The 20530-nt window shown below is 52.9% G+C and overlaps 1 protein-coding gene across 4 annotated transcripts; it reads right to left on the reverse strand.

The window, feature by feature from the left end:
• Positions 1-3008: 3008 nt before the first annotated feature.
• Positions 3009-19362, reverse strand: TAL1 (TAL bHLH transcription factor 1, erythroid differentiation factor). 4 transcript variants are annotated; one of them, XM_009208053.4, is made up of 5 exons: positions 19195-19362; positions 16237-16391; positions 12474-12920; positions 11014-11108; positions 3009-6884 (listed from the first exon to the last, which is right to left on the reverse strand). In XM_009208053.4, the coding sequence occupies exons 3-5, from the start codon at positions 12917-12919 to the stop codon at positions 6430-6432; spliced, it is 996 nt and encodes a 331-aa protein (XP_009206317.1). In that variant the 5' UTR covers position 12920; positions 16237-16391; positions 19195-19362; the 3' UTR covers positions 3009-6429. The 4 variants fall into 4 exon arrangements, 3 of the variants coding, with proteins under 3 accessions (XP_009206317.1, XP_003891889.1, XP_031524227.1); XM_003891840.5 differs by lacking the exon at positions 19195-19362 and adding an exon at positions 18091-18359; XM_031668367.1 differs by lacking the exon at positions 19195-19362 and adding an exon at positions 16697-18084.
• Positions 19363-20530: the final 1168 nt, after the last annotated feature.

Below are 20530 nucleotides of genomic sequence, written 5' to 3' on the forward strand. Positions count from 1 at the left end.
GGGTGATCCAGACTTACTCCCTTCCTTACTCTGACTCACAGTGGCAGAACCTCTGTTGCTGGACACTGTGCCCAGCACCATGGCCTGTGTCCCCACAGGCTGGTCAGTGGCACTTTACTGGTTCACAAGGGCAGTGGGGCCAGAGGGGGAGTACTAGCTTCTAGGGAACAGTTAGCTGTTTTGCACATAGAGGAGGTAGCGGGCAGGCATGAGGAGGCTGGGCTGCCATGAGCAGACCAGATCAACGGCCTCCCAATCTTCCTATCTCCCCACCTCACCCCACCCAGGTCCAGTATGATAACCAGGCAGCTGCGGCCCAGCCCAAGAAAGCCCACACCCGTCCTCCCTCTGCCCACAGCAACAAAAGCAGTGCTAGGGGTGGAGCTGTACATCTGCCCCTGACTAGCTCAGGACCATGGCTTTCGCAGAAGGCCCTGGAGCTGCATCTCTGTAGCAATGATTCTGCCTCCCACCCATCTCCACTCTTTCATTCCATGCCGGCCTCAGGACGGAGCTAGGAGATTCCAGAGAGGGGAATCTTCTCATTCAGCAAATGATGAAAGCACCTGTGCCAGGTCTATCACAGGGCACTGGAGGCGAAGAGATAGATCGCACGTGGTATTGCCTCAAGGAGCTCATGTTTTAGTGGGAAAGCAGACAAGGAAAGGAAGGCCCGTGGCGGGCACCAAGGAGGCAGCTGACCCCATAGTCAGGGCAGTTGCCTGGATGTTGAGGACAAGTTAACCAAATGAAAGGAGGGCGGAAAGAGAGGATGGGTAGATTGTCCTGGGAAAAAGAAACAAAAGGTGCAAAAACCAGAAGGTCATAAAAAAGTAAAAGAATGTGATCTGGAATAGAAATGGTGGTACAGTCGGAGCAAAGAGAATAAAAAAGTGGTGAGGGTTGAGGCTGACCAGGTCAGCAGGGCCATTTCAGGCAAGGCCCCAGTTGCTGCCCTTTCCCCTGGAGGACAGAGGGGCCCCCAGTGCCTCAGGGACTGAGCTGTCTTGGGAGGTGGGAAGCCTGGTCCTCCCCTGCCGACCACTATGGGACATGTGGCCCTGGAAAGACTCTTTTCTTCTCTGGGCCTGTCTCCTCTTCTGGAGACCCAGGTGGCCCCCCAGGGTCAGGGCAGCCTGGACATTCTATCACCTCATCGTTTTTGCCTTGCTGGCCACAGAGTTCACGGGCCCTTCCAGACCTCAACGTGGAATGCTTTGCCCTCTCCTGGGAAAAGTCCTTCTGGAAATGGTGCGCCTCTCTTCCCATCCTTTAGTCCAGGACAGTGAGGCTTCTGCCTCTATTCCTCCCCTTGTGTCACTGTCATCCAAGTCATCAGTGACCTCCATATTGCTAAATCCAATCAACACTTGCAGGCCTTTCTTGCTTGACCACTCAGCCGCTTTGGACTTGGCTAACCACTTCCTTCACCCTAAAGGCCCTTTTCCTCTGGAACACCACAGTCTCTAAAACAGCACTCTCTGTTTCTCCTGCCTCTTTGATCGCTCTTTCCCATTTCTCTGCCTCAAGCCCTTAACAATAGGTCCCTTCCTCACACTGCTCCTCCCGCCTGTGAGCACAGACCAGGCCAACACCACCACTGCTGAGACCCACAACCAGCTCACCCCAAGGCTAAATCTCACCGTCCTATCATCCCAGGTACCTCCTTGTCCTGTACCAGGGAGAAGCACACCTGGGAGCTTCCAAAAACCAAGGAGCTTCTCTGTAGGTCAGAGCATGGTCCCCAAGCACTGCCCTGCCTCTGCCCTCCTATCTATGGTTGGAAGCACCTTGAGGACAAGAACAGCCAAGTCAGAGCCTGGCAGGGTGAACAAGGTTCACCCCCGAAAGGAGCCAGAGTTATCCGTGAGGTCCTTGAATTCACCTCCTGGCACAACTTTTATCTTAATACTAATCATGTTGTAACTTACTATAGAATCAACATATTTATTACAGATGTGTGTGTCTGTGTGTTTACCGTCTCCCCTGCTAGAAGTTAAGCTCCACCAGAACAAGAACAGGGATCTTTGTTTTATTTAGTGTGGGATCCCCAGTACCTAGAACAATACCAGGCCCACACTAGATGCTCAATAAATATTTGTTAAATGAAACAGGGTGCCAGTGGCACATGCTGTAGTCCCAACTGCTCAAGGGGCTGAGACAAAAACCTTCCAGTTTTTGCACCTTTTGTTTCTTTTTCACCTTGATGACCCTTGAACTCCTGAGCTCAGTTCAAGATCAGCTGGGGCAAAAGGCTAGAAGAAGCAAGATCTCATATCTTGAAAAAATATTTAAATAAACGAAAGAAAGAAAGGAAGGCATGATACTTCATTAGAAGTGCCTGTGTGACCTACTGAAATCCCTGAGGATCAAATGGTCCACATGCAGTGGCTTCCCCCAGCCCCAAATGCTGTGCCCTTTGTTTTATTTTTGGAAAAGAATAAAGGTTGTATCATCTAAACCACATTCCCATTCCTGAGCCTCCAAGGAAGTCCTCCCGGATGATATGGAGCCTGCCACAGAACCTCCGCTCTCGACTTCCAGTGCCTTCAGACTTCGTCACTGAGTCCCCAGTCCTCAAGAACCAGGCATAAGAGCTGCAGCCGCCACTGTTGAGTCATCAGGGAACCTGGGGCCCTCCTATGGTATGGCCTTAATCTGTCCTGAACCTAGGATATATACAACTGTCCCAGCCATGGAAGCTGATCCCAACACAAAGAGGGGATGTCTGCTGAGGCTTCCTGAGCTACAAGCATGGGTGCATGAAGCTGAGGGGACAGGCCCCCTCTATGAGGCTTGCGGAGGGAAAGAATGGAAACCCTATAGAGGAAGGCTGTCTCCTCCCCAACAGGCCTGCCTTCAGAGTCGAGGGTGGAATCCCACTTCCTAAGACTACAGCTGAGTCCTGGAGGCTCCCCATGTCAGGAGAAACAGTTTCTTGCCATGCCTTTTCTTTCAATGTCCCGAGTCTGAGGCCTAGGGGTGCAAGGCAAGCACAGAGTCCTAAGGCCCCTTTGTAAAACTTTTATTTAGAAATCTTCCCGATATATCCTTATATATATACACACATCATCACCACATGGGGTTTTTTTGCTAAAGAGTCACACACCCACAGTGTTGGCCTCTGGGCTGTACAAAGATCAAGGTACCTAGAGCGGTTACTCCTCTTCTGCAGAAAAATGCAGAGACCAACGCAATTCATCACATACAGTACAACATTGACGGAAAGTGCTGGGCCCGCCCACAGAAACAATGCACTATGTACATGGGCAGGGGGCAAGTCTTCAGCAGAGGGTCACGTACCATCGAAATCACAAGTACGGCCAGACCCACCCCCAAAAGGCAGAAATAGTTGTCGGCTGACTATAGATGCTGTGCCCTTTGTTTTATTTTGGAAAAGAATAAAGGTTGTACCATCTTGTCATTTGCCATAACAAATAAAAGAATATGAATTTGTCTTAAAAGATGTGATTCCCTTCAGTGGTTACGATCATCTTTGTTCTCAAAATGTTGTGTTTTGTTTTGTTTTACCTTTATGTTCTTTCCCCTTTGTACAGATGCTATTCTTGGAATGTTGCCAGTTTTTCATGGCTAACAAGGAAGGAGAGGAAGGATAAGGTCATGGGGTACAGAGGGTGAAAATAAAAATTACTGATCTTCTTTAGTTCTTACAAAGACCTAAAGCCTTGCCCTTTCCTACCAGGCTTGTTTTGGGTAGTTGCATTACATTTTACACAGTCTGCCAGTATTCCCATATCTCTTTTCCATTCTCATTACTGTCTCTGGCCTTGGAACAAGACAGAAATTAAGACAATCTGGGCTGGGTGCAATGGCTCACACCTGTGATCCCAGTGCTTCTAGAGGCAGAGGCAGGAGAATTGCTTGAAGCCAGGACTTCAAGACCAGCCTGGGCAATATAGCAAGACTCCATCTCTACCAAAAAAGAAAAAAAAATGTAAAAAATAGCCAGGTATGGTGGCTCACACCTGTGGTCCTCCCTACTCGGGAGGCTGAGGTGGGAGGATTGCTTGAGCCCAGAGTTCAAGGCTGCAGAGAGCAATGATGGCACCACTGCACTCCAGCCTGAGTGACAGAACAAGACACTGTCTCTCACAAAAAACAACAAAAAAAATAGATAATCTGGAGAAATGAGGACAATCTCGATAACTCAGGCCAAAGTGGTTTACAATCGAAATTACCCAAATGCTGGGCAGTCAGGCACACCAGCCCACTGCCTAGGTCGTGGACTCAGGCTGCAAAACCCCACTGCAGGATTGAGATTGAGGGGGAAAAAAAGCTCTTTATGCTCTCAAAACTGTCTACTTTCATGATCCCATTCAGTCCACACCATAGCCCCAGGAAATAGGCCAAGGCAGAGTCACATGGCAAGTCTGAAAGAAGAGGGAGCCAGAAGTTTGAGTTCTTGATAAAATATCTGATCCATCTCATGAAACCCGTCCACCCATCCACACTGTGGCTACTTCTCATTCCTAAGTCAAGCGAATCCACTGTGAAGCAAAGCTTTAGATCCTACAACAATGACTCTATCTTTAGACAGATGGGGTTCCTCACAGGATCTTCCAAACATTGGAAAGGAGCAACCCTAATGCTCACCAAAACATGATCTGGGGAGCCTGAAATTAAATGGGGAGCCAGAGTGCTACAAAGGTGAACAATGTTGCCCCAAGCTCAAGAATTGGACCTTCCTTAAAAGGAAGGGGAGGGGAGCAGACATATTATCTGTCTGTACATGGCTGAATTAGGGCCCCATCATGGTGAGGACAAGCCACTGGGTTGAAGCCCAAACTATAAGAGGGGCTTTCCAGACAGCCACGGTAATGAGTTATTGCATGACAGGACGGGACCATAGCCTATCTTTCCTCTGACCTCGAAGGCAGAGCCTAGAGGGAGAGGGCTGAGGTGACTTAAGGGTACAATGACAGACATAGAGGAGGACTTCTGTGCAGTTTGTCCCCTGGGCTTAGATGCAGGTCACAGACAGGCCTCACCTTAAGAAAACCACATCCCACCATCTGGATTGACACAGGAAATCAATGAAGGGGCAGTGGTTCATTCTACAAAAGGATTCTTCACTTTACAAAAGGACTTGCAGTGGTTATTTCTTTAAAAGATGAAGAATAAGGATGTGATTTACAAAAATTTCATGTACAACTTTCAGAGGGGAGCACTTCTATTGCATTAAACCAACCTCCCAGACACACCCTTGATGACAGCTGCACAACTGAGGGGTGTTTAAGGTTCTGCTAAGTGAATGTGCATATGTGTGGGTCTTAGCCAGGGCCTGGTCTCTGACTGGACTTCCCATACCCTAGAAGTGAGGCTGGATCCTGGTCCTATTGAGAGTTAAAGATTCCACCAATAACTGAAGTCAAGCAAAAATTCCAAATGCAAAGCATTCATAGGACAGAGTTTGTGCTCAATTCGGAACACAGACCAGAACATCAGCAAACAGACATCTTACAGCAAAGAAATCCCTCTAAGCATCTAGGAGAATGCACAGATGGGGCTGCGCATCTACTCAGCACCCGCATACGCCCATCAGCACACTGGCATTCACTCGCCAGCATGAACAGTGATGTGGAGGAGTTGAAGTCCACATGCCCAAAATATCTCTTGCTCCATATCACTCTAATATCATTGTCCCTTTCTCTGCCTTCACACAAAGCCCAACAGGGCTCTCTCAGGGCTGCAGACACGGTCTCCACAGCCCCAGGCTTAGGAAGGCAAGTCTCAGTGGGGAGAAAGCAGAACTTTGATGCCCAGGGCAAGAAGTAAGGGCGACTGGGTTTCCTGACCCTCTGGCCCAGCTCATCTAGAGCAGACTGTCCACTGATCATCTTCAACCAGGCCCTGAAGAAGGCACCTCGAGGCTTGTGACTCTGCAGCATCTGGCAAGCTGGATGGATCAACATAGGCCTGGGTGAAGATGGGGCTCACGAAATGGGTAGCTATTGGGTACCTATAAATATGGACGGAAGTGGCCACACAGGCCACCCCAGCCAGCTTGGGAGGGGCTAAAGGCAAGGCAGAGACTGTTGGATGCCTCAGATGAGAGCTGACAACCCCACATCTCAGGAAAGACAGGGATCCCAAACTCCAGGCCAAAAGCAGTGACAGCTCCAGCCTCTTACTTGGGAAGGATTAGGGACTGAGGGAAGAGGGAAGACCGTGCCGTCTTCACAAAAAGTACCTACCACTTTGCTCCATTTTTCTGATCTCCTACTGGTACAGGAAACAGAAAAACCAGCCCCAGGGTCAGTAAAGGCTTCCCAAAGTTCAGACATCCAGGAAAGTTCAAGTCCACCGCCTTGCTTCAGAACGGCCCAGTTCTCATCCCACCTGCCCTGAAGCCCACCATCCCAGCAGCCTAAGGACGCCCTCCTGGCTGATCCTGCTGGCCCAGACCCATCACCGAGGGCCGGCTCCATCGGCGGCGGGCAGCATGGCAGGATGAAGGCTGCGGGCCGTGTGCTTGGGCGCAGGCTCCTCTGTGTAGCTGTCCGGGCTCGCTGCCCCGTCCAGGGAGCTGCCACAGCTGGAGTTGGGGGAAAGCACGTCCTGCAGGAGGTCATCTGGGGGCGCGCCGCCCCCTCCCCCACCTCCACCCCCACCAGCTCCCACCACAGGGTCCTTGCCAGGCTTGGCCCGCTGGGTGCCCTCCTCCTCCTGGTCATTGAGCAGCTTGGCCAAGAAGTTGATATACTTCATGGCCAGGCGAAGGATCTCATTCTTGCTGAGCTTCTTGTCCGGGGGATGTGTGGGGATCAGCTTGCGGAGCTCGGCAAAGGCCCCGTTCACATTCTGCTGCCGCCATCGCTCCCGGCTGTTGGTGAAGATACGCCGCACAACTTTGGTGTGGGGACCTGGAGATTAGGAAGACAAGGGTTAGGAGAATGGGCTTGAGATTCCTTCCCCAAAGGCATCTCCATCCATTGGGAAACTTGAGAAACCTAGAATGCCTACTTTCCTTTCACTTAGAAAACATCCACCCTTCAAATTCAAGTTCCTGTGCTTCCTCCTCTATGGGAACTTCCTCAACCCCTCCAGACCGATCTAACCAACCACCCCATACTGCAATCCCTGGAACTCCATCACTCTTGATCATTACTTACGTTTCTGTGCTTGTCTCCCTCCCTGGGCTGTGAGATATTTGAGGACAGGGACCTTATGTTATTCATTCATCCATTCACTTGTGCCAAGAGGCCTCACAGTTATGTCTAAGGAGACAGACTCCATTCCTATTTGACTATCCCTGCCTAAATAAATGACTCTGCGCAAGTGACATAAAAACTTGTGAAGTGGGCCGGGCGCGGTGGCTCACGCCTGTAATCCCAGCACTTTGGGAGGCCGAGACGGGTGGATCACGAGGTCAGGAGATCGAGATCATCCTGGCTAACACGGTGAAACTCCGTCTCTACTAAAAATACAAAAAAATTAGCCAGATGCGGTGGCGGGCGCCTGTAGTCCCAGCTACACAGGAGGCTGAGGCAGGAGAATGGCGTGAATCCGGGAGGCGGAGCTTGCAGTGAGTGGAGATCACACCACTGCACTCCAGCCTGGGCGAGAGAGCGAGACTCCGTCTCAAAAAGCAAACAAACAAACAAAACAAAAAACAAAAAAACAAAGCAAAAAAGAAAAAACTTGTGAAGTGCCTTGACTTCACCACCTGCAAAATGAAAGTAATACTACTAAGTCATGAGCTGTTACACGGGTCTAATACCTAACACAGGTAAAGAACTTAAGATAATGCCTGCCTCAGCTTAGCAGTCAATAAATGTTAGCTATTATTATCCACGTATCAGTTTTTTGCTAACAACCAGGCACTGTGCTAGGCACTGAGGAACAATGGTGAACTAAATAGAGTGCCTGCCCTCATGGAGCTTACGTTTTAATGGGGAAACAAATATTTAAAAACAAAACAAAACAAACAAACAAACAAAAAAACAAGGGCTGAATTGTAATGAAAAGAAGCTCCATGTTTAGCTCCAGTGGCTGGGAAGGCTGTTCTGAGGCTGTGAAGAACTAGCCAGGCACAGGAAGGGGAGAGGAAGAAGAGTATCCAAGCTGAGGGAATGTACAGGCCCTGCACTAAACAAGGCTTGAAGCCAGGCTGGCTGGAGTTCTGTGCACAAGATCAGAGTAGGCAGGGTCCAGACTCCACAGGGCCCTGCAGTAAGGTGGGGGGACTTTATCCTAAGGGTGATGGAAAGCACAGAGTAGGGGCTTAGAAAATGTCTGCTGACTGACCCATCATGGTGGCAGGTGGGGAATGGAGGGGAAAGTAGAGATCAATGCAGAAAGGCTCTCATACTCAGGAGAGAAGTGAAGACACAGCTATGCACAGCCATGGCCTATAGCTCTAGGCAGGCTTCTGAAGCCTGCCTCAGTCTCCTCGTGTCTACAATGCACTGATTATGGCTTGGCCCAATAGTCACTAACATTCCATGTATAAAGACTTATGGAGCAGTGGTAGACACCAGCACACATGTCTAGGGCACTTATGGCGTGCAAAGCACTGTGCTGTGTTCAAGCCTGACTTGGGATTTGTAAAGTCAGGGGAAGACAGTGAAGGGTCCTGCTAGTGCTCTTGAACTTCTGGGCTGAGGAAACTGCTTCTCTCCCTAACATTGAGGCACAAGCCGGGGTCACATAGTCCAGGAAGCTCTGTGCACTGAAGGAACTGACAGTCCTGGGATATTTATTTGCCCTCTTCTAGTAACCCCTGGAACCAGACCTCGGAGTGTGAAAACCGGGGTAGAGGAGAAGGGCAAAGGCCTCATCTAAGTCCCACTGCTCATTTTATAGCTAAGAAGACTGAAGCTGGGATGGAAGCAGACCTCACCTCAGTGGTCAGTCTGTGAATCAGCTCATCCATCCTGCACTTGCTGCCTGATCATCTTTCTCTCTCCTACACGCACACAGGCATGCACATGCATGCGCGTGCACACACACACACACTTTTCCTGGGAAGGATCACCATCTCCTACCCACGGCACCTCTGAAGCTGCCTTTCCAAACCCTAGCAGGCCCCAGCCCAGCTGACTCTTTGCCAAAGGCCAAAACACAGCACAACTGCAGGGCAGTTCTACCCTGGGATACCTCTGAGGAAAATACTTGTTGCTTTCAGGCCTCCAGGCCAGACAAAGAGCATCCCTCAGCAGTGATATAGGGAGGACAGTCCCTCCACCATGGCTAATGCTGGTGATCTTGAGGGAGCTCCTAATTGCGGAGGGGGTGCTTATGACTGCTGTCAGAGCTGGAGCTAGACTACATCCAGAAGGGGAGGTGGTGGGGAAGTAGTCAGGACTTATTCCAAAGCTTAAGACCAGTGTTATGAGGGTGGTCCAGGACTTAGCTGTGTGACCCAGGACTTAGCTGTGTGACCTTGATCAAGCTGCTTAACCTCTCTCAGCCTCAATTTCCTTATCTGTGAAATGAAAACAGTAATATTGCCCTCATGAGTTTGTGGTAAGGAATAAACAGAAACCAAGCACACATAGTCCATGGCACATAGTAGGTATCCAATACATGGTGGTAGCAATTCAGCAACAGGAATCCACATCAAGTCCTAACTCTAGATCTTGCATTATTTCTACTTCTATGGACTCTTTTGGGTTCAGTCTCTAATTTCAGTGTCCCCTAGACACACCCTTCACCTACATGTCTGCCTATTCCTCTGTGGTTTTTTCCAGAGAACTCCCCCGTCTCCTCACCTTCCTCTTTCCTGAATCTGTCTACCTCTCCTGGTGTCCTCTGCCTCTCTCTCTGGCCAGCACTGAGTAGGTGCTTGGTAAATATTGCCAACACTTATGGGTAATGACTGCCTTACACTCCTGCACACCCCACAAACCCTCACCCCTGTGCTCTGCCTCCTCTGCCTATTGTAGAAAATGCCTCATCCCTGGGGAACTTTAGGGCTGGTCCTGTCTACTTCTTGTTTGGTACACCCACCTCTCCTACACTAGAGAACTCCTCTCTAATCTAGAGCAAGGCACCCATGCCTCTCAGCCCTGCACACCTGTGCCCCAGGCTGCCTGGGTCTTTTGAAGTCTTTTCTGTTGTCCAGACGCCAGCCCCTCTCCTTTCCAGAACACCACAGAGGGCTCCACCTCCAGCTCCATACCCATATCCCTCCCACCAGTTTGCAGCATAAATCTCAGCCTGGCTCTGAGGCCTTGGGCAGCCTTCCTACAGGAGCCCCAGGCCACAGCCAAGCTGAAGTTCTGGGGGCATCTGGGTCTGGCTCAAAGTCCCTCAGCTCTGAAGTACCTGCTCTCCTACCCCTGGTGCTGGGACCAATCTACTATACAAGGTCAACCTTGGGAAGACAGTGAGGGTCTTCCAAATCTCCCATTTGTCCAAACCATCCCTGCAAGTTCAGGGAACATTCAAGTACCTTAAAGGAGCAGTGCCAAGGCCCTTCTCAGGGAATCCAGGGGGCAAGGTAGAATCCATGATGTCAGGAAGGGAACTCCAGGTCTTAGCCCAGAATGTGTTAATGGGAGACAAGGGGAGCCTACTGTGTAGGGTCCTTGGAGGAAACCCTTGATGACTTCATTGCAGGGAGGAAGCAGACTCCAGACTCTAAGGAAGACTTGGGAGGAAGTGCAGGGAATCCCTGAGGGTCAGTGCCTACAATGGGGGGTTTGGGGACACTGTGTGTTTCTGCGCTCACTTGGGATCCTTGCCAAAGTGTAGGAATGGAGCCTGGATTGGGGACTGGAACTAACTCCAGAGGTTTGGGCTAAGCACATTATGTGTCTCTCTTCCATGTCTCCTCTTCACGGGACTGTGAGTGTGGTCCTGCTAGCCCCACGCAGGACTTTACCTAGCCCCAGCTCAGCTGCAGAGTGAAGGGCTTCGGCAGTTTGGGTTTCGAAAGTGGCCCACCCACCTTTGTGACACCTACAGAGTAGCCTCAGATGTTCCCTCCTGCAAAGGGCTCTAACCAGCGTGAGGGGCAGATACAACGGTGGGGTGGGGCAGACTCACCATCAGTAATCTCCATCTCATAGGGGGAAGGTCTCCTCTTCACTCGGTTGTTGGTGGTGAACATAGGGAAGGCATCCGGCTCCCCAAAAAACCCGCTGTCAGATGGACCAGGCAGATCACAAGATCCCGTGTTGCCGGGAGGGGAGAAAGAGGCTACTTAGGGATCCTCCCCACATGTGTTGATCCCCCCACCTCTGGGCAACCCTGCTCCCTTCACACCTGAGCAGTGAATATGCTGCACACAGATACACACACACGCACGCACACGCACACACAGAATGCCCTCACTCTGTCATGAAACAAGCAAAGGGAGGAGGAGACACCTTAACCACGCATCCCCCCACACAAACACACAGGCACACATGCAGAAGCAGAGGTGAATAACACATGGAACAAACACACACACACACACTTCACAGATAGAAACACTCCATTCTCCTGCCTTGGAAACAAGCACACAATCCACACACACCTCCACTCCCAAACACGTGCCCACTCAGGCAAAGGTAACCTTCACACCTGATGGTGTGCATCTCTGTCACCACAAAGGGGCACACTGTCCTCTCCCCCCCTCCACCTCACCCCACCCATAAGGGGCTGTGGATACACAACAGACAGGAAACCCTGACTCCCCTTCGCTGAAATTCTCCCCCTAGCTCTCTGCCCTCACCCACTCTAAGCTCTCCGTAGCTCTGTCTCTTGGGTGCCTGCCAGACTCACTGACTGTCCCACACTCTATCCTAGCCCCATCTTCCGGATTCTATTCCAACCCTACCGCTTCTCTCCGTCATCATCACAGTGGCCCCAGCAGGGAAACGGATGCCCTTACAGCAACTGGAGTACAGGCTGGGGCCAGAGACCACAGCTAGCAGCAGAGGGGCTGGGAGTGGAGGGGCAGATCAGACCTCAGGCGGGCCCTCCAGCAGAGATTCGGGGGAGGGTGCCTCTGCCACCATCCTCATATCCTTATCTCTTGCCTGTCCAGCTAGCGCTGCGCTTCCGAATGAATTTCACACCCTCAGCCACAAACATCTACCTCTGCTCACAGCAAAGCACATGCAGGCACATTCTTTCCTGGTACCCACGCTCAGGGGACTCCCTCCTCTCCGTCCCCCACAACACCACCACCCAGCACACCAGCCACACGCCTGCACCCCCGAAGGTGTCCACGCCCTCCTGTCGGCTTCCACACAGCCATGCACCCGGCAACCACACGCACACTCTCTCTCACAGAAGGCCCCTCCCTCACTGGCACTCACGGGGGGCTCCAGCTTAAGACTCTAGAGCCCTTGGGTTTAAAATGACCTCCTCTGCCTGCGCTCCACCCGCTCGGCCCCCGGGGCAGGAGGGCAGGCCGCCTCCGCTGTGCAGAAGGGAAACCCCGGTGGGGGTGGTCGCCCTGCCCACCCGCCCCTCCCGCCCAGCCCCTGGCCCCTGGCCCCTGGTCCCTGGTCCCTGACCTGCCAAGCGAGGCCAGCGGCTGGCTGAGGCTGTAGAGCAGCGCGCGGCCGGGGGCGGCGGGGGCAGCCAGCGCGGGAGGACTCAGCTGCACCATGCGGCCGTCGCCGGGCAGCTCCGCTGGGGCCGAGGCGGGCGCGGGGGCTGGGGCGGGCCCAGGAGGTCTGCACAGCTCGGTGGTGGGGACCCGATGGCGCGCTTCGGCCGCCGGCGCGTCGCGGCCCTTTAAGTCTCTCGCGGCACCGCCCCCACTGGCAGGGCCGCCCCCCGGGCCTCCGCGCGCGCCCAGCTCGATGACTGGGGGCTCCGCGGGGGCCGCGCGGCTCGTCTCCTTGGCGACGCCGTTCAGCAGGACCAGGTGCGGGGGGGCCATGCGGGCCTCGGCCGCGTCCCGTCCCTCTAGCTGGGGGTCACTGTGAGCCGCCTCGGTCGGCGGCCGCTCGGTCATCCTGCGGGCAGACAGACAGACAAGCGGATGCCCGCTCTGACGACCGCCCCTGACCCACCGACGCGGGCTGGGGTAAAGGGGTGAAGGGCAGAGAGAGGAACTCACACACAGAGACGTAAGAAGAGGCAGACAAAGTTAGCGCCACGTGGGGCTAGGGCGGGAGGCCGGGTAGGGTTAGGGTGGGAGGGAAAGGGGATCTCTAGATTTGGAGAAGGGAGGGGTGCCTGGGAGACACAGAGACTGGGGGCCAAAAGGACAGAGATGGAGGAAGACGACAGAGACACTGGAAGAAAAGGAATACAGCCAGCGAAAGAAACACAGAAGGGGAAATCAGGAGGAAGGAAATGTACAAGGAGGCAAGAAAGAGATTACCCCGTCCCCCTTCTCAGGTCGAAAGGGAAGAGGAGGGAACAAATTCCCGATCGTCCTTTTTGGTTTTAGCGGGGAATCTGTCAGGCAGGGATTCGTTGCTTTGGGAACCTCCCTTGGCCTCTCAGCAATACCCCCAGCTCACCTACAGGCACACGCTCAGAAACACGGTGCAGGTGGAAGTAGGGAATTAGAAAGTGGAGGCTAAGGGGACTGGGGTCCACTCCACTAGAGCTGGCAGGGAATAATCCCGAGGAACCAGCTCCCTACACACACACACACACACACACACACACACACACTCGCCCCCGATGGGGAGTGAGGGAGTGTCTGTCTACACTGAGCAAATCCACTGTGAGTCCTGTGTCCGCCCTGCGGGCCTTTACTCCCGCTCAGACAGAGATGAGAGGTCGCCAAGGGAAGAAGATGGTGCTGGCCGGACCTCCCTAGGCAGTCCACCCCTTTCTGGTCAGCTGGACTTGGAAGAGAGGTCAGGTCTCAAAGAGAGGCCTGGCTGAGGTGAAATGGAGGTGGGCATTTGAAGGGTTCCCTGAGGGCAATGAGGTCTGGACTCCCATCCAAGAGCAGGACAGATGTCATGAAGCTCTTGAACTCTTTCAGCCCCACTCACCGTCATCTCCTGCCTTGGTGTTCTTTGGGAAATGGGAGGAATACCTCCTTTATGCATTTGAAAATACTGTGCAAATGCTCAAGGAAACATTATTGACAAGGGGAATGGGCCAGCGAGAAAACTGCCTGGCCCAAAGTCACTCACAGTCTATCTGTGAGAGAGCCAGACCAGAACAATAATCTCACTTTGCTCTACCCTCCCATATTCCCAGAGCAGTGAAACCATCTTGTGCTCCCACAAGCATACTCCAGGATGACCACAGCCACTCTACTTCCCACAGGTGTGCTAGGGCTCTTCCATCCCCTGGCTTCATCCAGATAGAGCCGGGCCCAGCAAGAATCAAAACAGAAAAATCGGGAGACTCAAGGGCCAGAGTTTGGGGATGCTTGTGAGTTGTACATATATGATCAACTCCACATAAGTTGTTTAAAATAAGCTTTCTGTTCTCTGAATTATATAATTGGGCATTTAAAAGAAGCAAACAAATACAAAAAAATCAATTTAGCCCCATGCAGAGTCTATCTAATCATACATAGCAGCCATTGAGCTCCCATACTGCCACTGCAATGCTCTGGACAGGATTCATCCTAGGAACCATCCCTCCCACCCCAGAAGGGAGAAGGGACCATCTGTAGCCTCCTCTGGAGCTTAGCTCAATTGCCACCAGACATCCAGGACGACAGGCAGACAAGATTCAGACTGCTGTACACCTGCTCTGAGAATGCCAGCCCCCCAGGTCTGGCACAGAAACCACAAAATTCCCTAAGTCCTGGTGTATACAAGCTGTAAAGGCAGTAGGTCCCTGATGCTTCATTGGAAGTGAGTTTATGATTTTGGTGGAGACAATAGGTCTCTATCCATAGAATGCAACCACCAAGACACCAAGGCCACTGGAAATACACCAGAAGTATATCACCCAGGTCCTCTTGCTCCCAGCAGCAGCGAAATGTGCCAGAAATATACCAACCCCTGGGAAACATACAAGCTTCAAGGTGTTGGTTCCCTATCTCACTGCTCACTGTCCTGACACACTGGTGTGAGCCCAGGGACCCGTCCTTAAGCCCCAGCTTCTAACGGAGTGACAGTGTGCACTGCAGTTGCAGACTTAGCTCAAGCTCTGTTATGACACGTTTTTACTCTCCAATTAATTATTTGACTCCTGCTCTAGCAGTGGGTTCCTGAGAGGCAATGGGAGTACATATTCCAGATGAATTGACCCTGGCCCCAAATGTCTTCTCCAGACGCCTATAAATATCCCATCTCCAAGGCTCCTTGTGAGAAATATATGATTGGCTCCCAGGGTCTGTGGAGGACCTCTCCCGGCTTCTCCCCACATTTTAGGAAAATCCTGCCTGTTCTTCTGCAACCAGGATCACCAGCCAGAGGTCTATGCCCCAAAGAAGCCACTCACACACACTGACGGTTGTTGGCGACTAAGCTGCATCATTTGGTTTGATTACAGAAAGGAACGCCTGAGTGATTTTATTTGTTTTTATTTGGGGAGAATGAAGGAGGAGGGAGATTTTAGAGTTCTAGACTATTTGGCAACTACAGCTCCTCTCTCTTTGTACTGCAGAGACCCTGCTTATAGCCCCCAATGCAAAATCCTCATCTGCAGTTGCCAGACAGCCAGAAGATTTCCACCTGTGCCAGAACAAGACAGAAGACCACAGGAGATTCTTCCTAGGGACAGGTCTCAAGCAGACCCAATCCCCCATACAGAGAATTTCTTAGAAGAAAACAGTCTCAGCCCTTAGACCCAGCCTCTGGTCTCTCCTCTGGGCCCACACCAGCACAACACCCTGGAGAAGCCCCAAGCCTGCACAAGTACCAAACCCACCAGGGAACAGCACCACCATCCTCGCCTCTACCAGAGTAGAGGGGTGTTCCTGCAGCCCCACCCTAGGCCTCAGGCCCGGGGTCAGGGCCCACTCGAGCTGGGACTGCACTAGCCAGGAAGGCTGTCGCCTTCTTCCTGTGGGAGCTCCAGGCAGAGTATGCACCACCCGGATGCAGCCGCCCCAAAGTTACCGGCCTTGCAAAACGTCCACAGAACCGGGACCAACGGGAACGGCCTGGACGACTAAGTCCAAATAACTGGTTTTACCCAGGGCGGAAAAGGGAAAGAGCCGCTGGAGGCCACAGAAGCAGCTAGCAGCAATCAGATCCCGATTCCAAGCTCTGGCTGGTCCTCCCCTCCCCCCACCCCCAATCTGAGACTGGGCTCTCCTCTGTCCTGAGCCTTCCTCACCCCAGGCCGGAACCCGAGGCCTTCCTGGACACTGTTTCCACCGGCACTATTCCCCTGAAAACTCACCTGGGGCATATTTAGAGAGACTGGCCCCTCTGAATAGGATCTCCACTCCGCCGGAGAGGGGCGGAAGCCGAGGTAGAGGATGCAGACCCGGGTCTTTGCTTTCCCCTTTTGCGCTGAGAGGCCTGCAGTTACGCTGCGGTGTAGTCCTGGGCGATCTGCCGCGCCCAAAGCGAGTTTCCAGGAAAGATAGGGGTGGAGAGAAAGAGGCAGGGCAAGAGGGAGGGAGAGAGAGAAATGGGGGTCAATGGCTGGGAATTACCTCCTGTCCCCGACCAACCAGTCCAGGGAATCGCAAACAGCTTTCCGCCCCCAACCTGCAGGTGTTTGGAGCCTTCCCTCTACCCCCTCCTCCCCCCACCCGCCTTAAAAAACCCTATACATGACCAATCAGGAATAGCTATTTAGTCCAACAACAACAACAGCAACCCCTCCCGACAGGCTGTCTGGAACATTTTCGAACCCTCCAACTGGGATCGGTCTGGTTCAGTGTTTGTTTTCTAAGCAGGGAGGTGTCTACGCGGTTGCCTCCGCAGCCAGATCTCCGACTGCCGCTACACCGGGAAGGGGTAGTCCCGGGCCTGGATGGGCAGAGGTCTGTGTTGGGAAAGGCGAATAGTCCTCAGACTCTGGTCGGTGGGACAGAACCTTGGAGTCCACCCCACCTCATTCTCTCCCTGATGCGCATCCACCCACCTCCAGCCCAAAGCGAAACCAGAACCCAATTCCAGGGGTTGTACTTTCCTACAGAAATGGAGTTGGGAAGGGGGTTTGGGGAGAGATATCTGATATGTTCAGGTCCTTTCTCGTCCGCCTACTGACTAAGAGAAAGAAAAAAGAGAGAGGAAGAGAGAGACAGAAAAAGAAAAGGAAATAAAGACCAACAAAGAGGGAAAGAAGAAAGGGGAAAAGTCCCCCATCTTCCCCTCCACCACCCCTACAAAACGATTTTCGATTTTTCAGGGTTTAGACAGAGTAAGGGAGAATTCTAATGATGTCTTACAGCAATAAACAAGGTGAAAGGAAAGGAACGTAAAAACAAACCCAATACTACTTTCAAGGATGTAGCAGGATTTAGCTTGCTTTTATTTTTTCCTGGTGGATTTTGTTTAATTTGTTTTGCCTAAATCGTCAGGCTTATGATCACACATCGAAGTCTTGGATTAACTGCGAAGCACTCCTTCTGTTTGCCGCGGCTTTGGTGGAAATATAGGAATAATTCTTCCCTGGATTGCAATACAATGCGGAAGATTTTCTTTCTCCGCTTCTAATCCAAAAGAGGGGAGGGGAGGAAAGCAGAGGGGAATCCATCCATTCCCGGCGTGTTATCGGGGGGTTAATGTTTGCGTGTTCGCTGGGGGTTAATGTTTGCCTTATGACCAAGTCTCTGTGTCCGTGCCTCTCTCCATTTTCTCTTCCTACCTCAAACCCAGCAACTTAGAAAACGGCGGTAGCGGGGGGAAAAAACCCGCTGCTTTGTTCTCCCGCCAAAGGAGCCAAAAGGGACAAACTGCTGCGCTCTACGATGATTATTTTAATTAAAATAGGATGTTAATGATGACGATTGTGATGGCGATGGCATTAGCAATTACAATAATTGACTAAACAAAATCCTTTCAACCCGAGTTAGGGCCCCACTAACCCGGTCCCTTCAAGAGCCCGGATTCGGCCTCGGTCTCGGATGCCACGGGTACCAGACCCAAGCGGCAACGTCGCTCACCCGAAGAGGGGGCGGGAAAATCTTCCCTGGAGGTGATCCCGAATGTCCCCACCCGAGGCGCGAGGCCAGGTTAATATGCCCATTGTCCTTTCGGGGCCTCTCCCTCGGACCCCGGCGGCCGCACCCACGAAACTGACCAGAAATGGACGAAGCCGGAGTGCAGCGGGAACCGAAGCCCGCAGCGACCGGCTCGAAGGCGCCGGCCTCGGTGAGCGCTGCTCAGCTTCAAGCCTGGAGGAGCCTCCCATTCACCAACGGACCCCTCAAACACCGAGGCACAGGCGGGCCTCTGGGCAGAGCAGCCGCCGGCCCGGCTCTGTCCGCCCATCCAAGCCAACAACTGGCTCCCGAATACATCATAATTTGGAATAAAATGTGAAATCCCGCTCCCCGCCCCCATGCCGCCGCCCCCACCAGCGCCTCGATCTCTCGCTCGCCCTCCCCCCACTCCCGCCCCCAGCGATTTGCAAACGCACCTCTAAAGGACACAGGCACACAGGCACACAAGTCAGTGCGGACAGGACCACACAGGGTCCAGCCCCACAGAAGGGCAACAAACAAGCACCACTCAGCACTGCTCCAGAAGCCGACTTGGTCAGCCCCGCACACTGCCCAACAGGACACAACGAAATCGGTTAAACGTATCGGCTCACGGACACACAATCCAACACAGTCGGAATCACACACGCCCGACATAACGAAGACACCACCCAAGCACAGTCGCAGAGGCCACACACCCCCCCCTACAGAACCAGATCCCTGCTGAGAACGCCAACGGAGCACAATCGTACGCAACGAAGAAAACGCAGAAGGGCCTCAAAGGGTCCACATCTACACACCCCAACCGCGCAGGCACACCACACTGGGACACACAGCCTGTCGCCAAGAAGACCACACTCAGAAGCAGCCAACGCCGCCCACAGCTCTCATGAACGCACTCTCACAATCCCACCGCATGCACACAACCACGAAGAAGAAATGAAAACCAACCACCGCCTCGCGCATTTCTGTATATTGCGTAAGGAAAAGGGGGAAGGAAGGAAGAGAGTCTCCGAGGCGGGAGGGGCGGCGGCAGCCGGGGCGGTGGCGTCCGTGGAAAATGCCCCCCCATCGAAAGGAACCGAGGGAAAGGGAGCGAAGACCTCTTTTGCGGACGTGGGGAAAAAGAGGAGGAAATTGATGAGGAATTCGGTGGGAGGCCTCGGGTTGCTTTTCCCCTAGAAAAAGGCCAGAATGCTCACGTTTTTCCGCTACGGGGGTAGGTGTGTGGCCATTTTGAGGCCCGGTCCTGAGCGGCGGCGGCCCGGCCCCTCCCGCGGCCCCCGCTCCCCCGCCCGCGCCGCGCCCGCCCGCCCGGCCCCTCCACCGACGCGCTCTAATCCCACTCACGTTCCAGGCCTCGTTAGCATGGGCCGAGGCGCGCCGGGGCCGTGTGCGCTGCGGAGATAAGGCAGTGCCGCGGGTCCGCCCGCCCCCGATAAGCGCCTCGGCCATTATGGGCCAAATGATTCATTTTAATTTGGCAATTTCACCGGAGGGAGTGGGGACTGGTGGAGCGGCGCTAGGACCGGCTCCGGAACGCGCTGCGGAGAGCGTTGGACGCGCTGTCTAGGACCCAGCAGATCCAGCCCCCATCTCGGATCCCAAGACCTCTCAGGAACCCCAGCTCCCCACAACCTCAGTCCCTTGACCTTCCAGACACCTTTCTTCAGCGACTCTCACCCCAACACTCTGTCCCTACCTCTGAAGACCACCATGATATCAAAATCGTCACCTCCCAGCGCTTCTTTCTTATTCTTCCTCCAGTGTCCCAGACACCCAGATTTCAATGGCCAGCCTCCCTATCCCAGAAAGCTCCCCAGCCCTTCCCTACCTCTTCACCCCCTTCTAAAATAGAGCCGGTAACTCAAATTCATGGGCTCTACGGCGGCCTGGCAGAACCCCTGTCAACAGGGATATTAAAATGCCCATTCTGCTAGGTTTCAGGCTGAGCCCAGAGCCCAGGAACACTGCTCCCCCCATGCTAAAAAGTCGGCTGGGCGCAGTGGCTCAAGCCTGTAATCCTGTGCACTTTGGGAGGCCGAGACGGGCGGATCACGCAGGGTCAAGAGATCGACCATCCTGGCTAACACGGTGAAACCCCGCCTCTACTAAAAATACAAAAAATGCCAGCCGGAAGCAGGTGGCGGCCGTAGTCCCAGCTGCTCGGGAGGCTGCAGGAGAATGGCATAAACCCTCGAGGGCGGTGGAGTTTGCAGTGAGCTGAGATCCCACCACTGCACTCTAGCCTGGGCGACAGAGCGAGACTCCGTCTCTCAAAAAAAAAAAAAAAAAAAAAAAAAAAGTTTAGTCTAGTGACTGAAACACTATTCTAGGCATTTTACAAATACTAACTAATCTGCTCTTCATAAACAATCCTGAGAAGTTGGATCCTCAATTTACAGAAGAGAAAACTGAGGCACATAAAGTCAAGTAACTTTTCGAATGATACATAGCTAGTGCTTGATGGAGTCTGCCTTAGAAGAAAATTTGGCACGGAGTCTTCTCTGCAACTCAGTTGATGAAAAGGGGCAGCCA

The sequence above is a fragment of the Papio anubis genome, chromosome 1 (assembly GCF_008728515.1).
Source record: "Papio anubis isolate 15944 chromosome 1, Panubis1.0, whole genome shotgun sequence".
Lineage (NCBI taxonomy): Eukaryota > Metazoa > Chordata > Mammalia > Primates > Cercopithecidae > Papio > Papio anubis.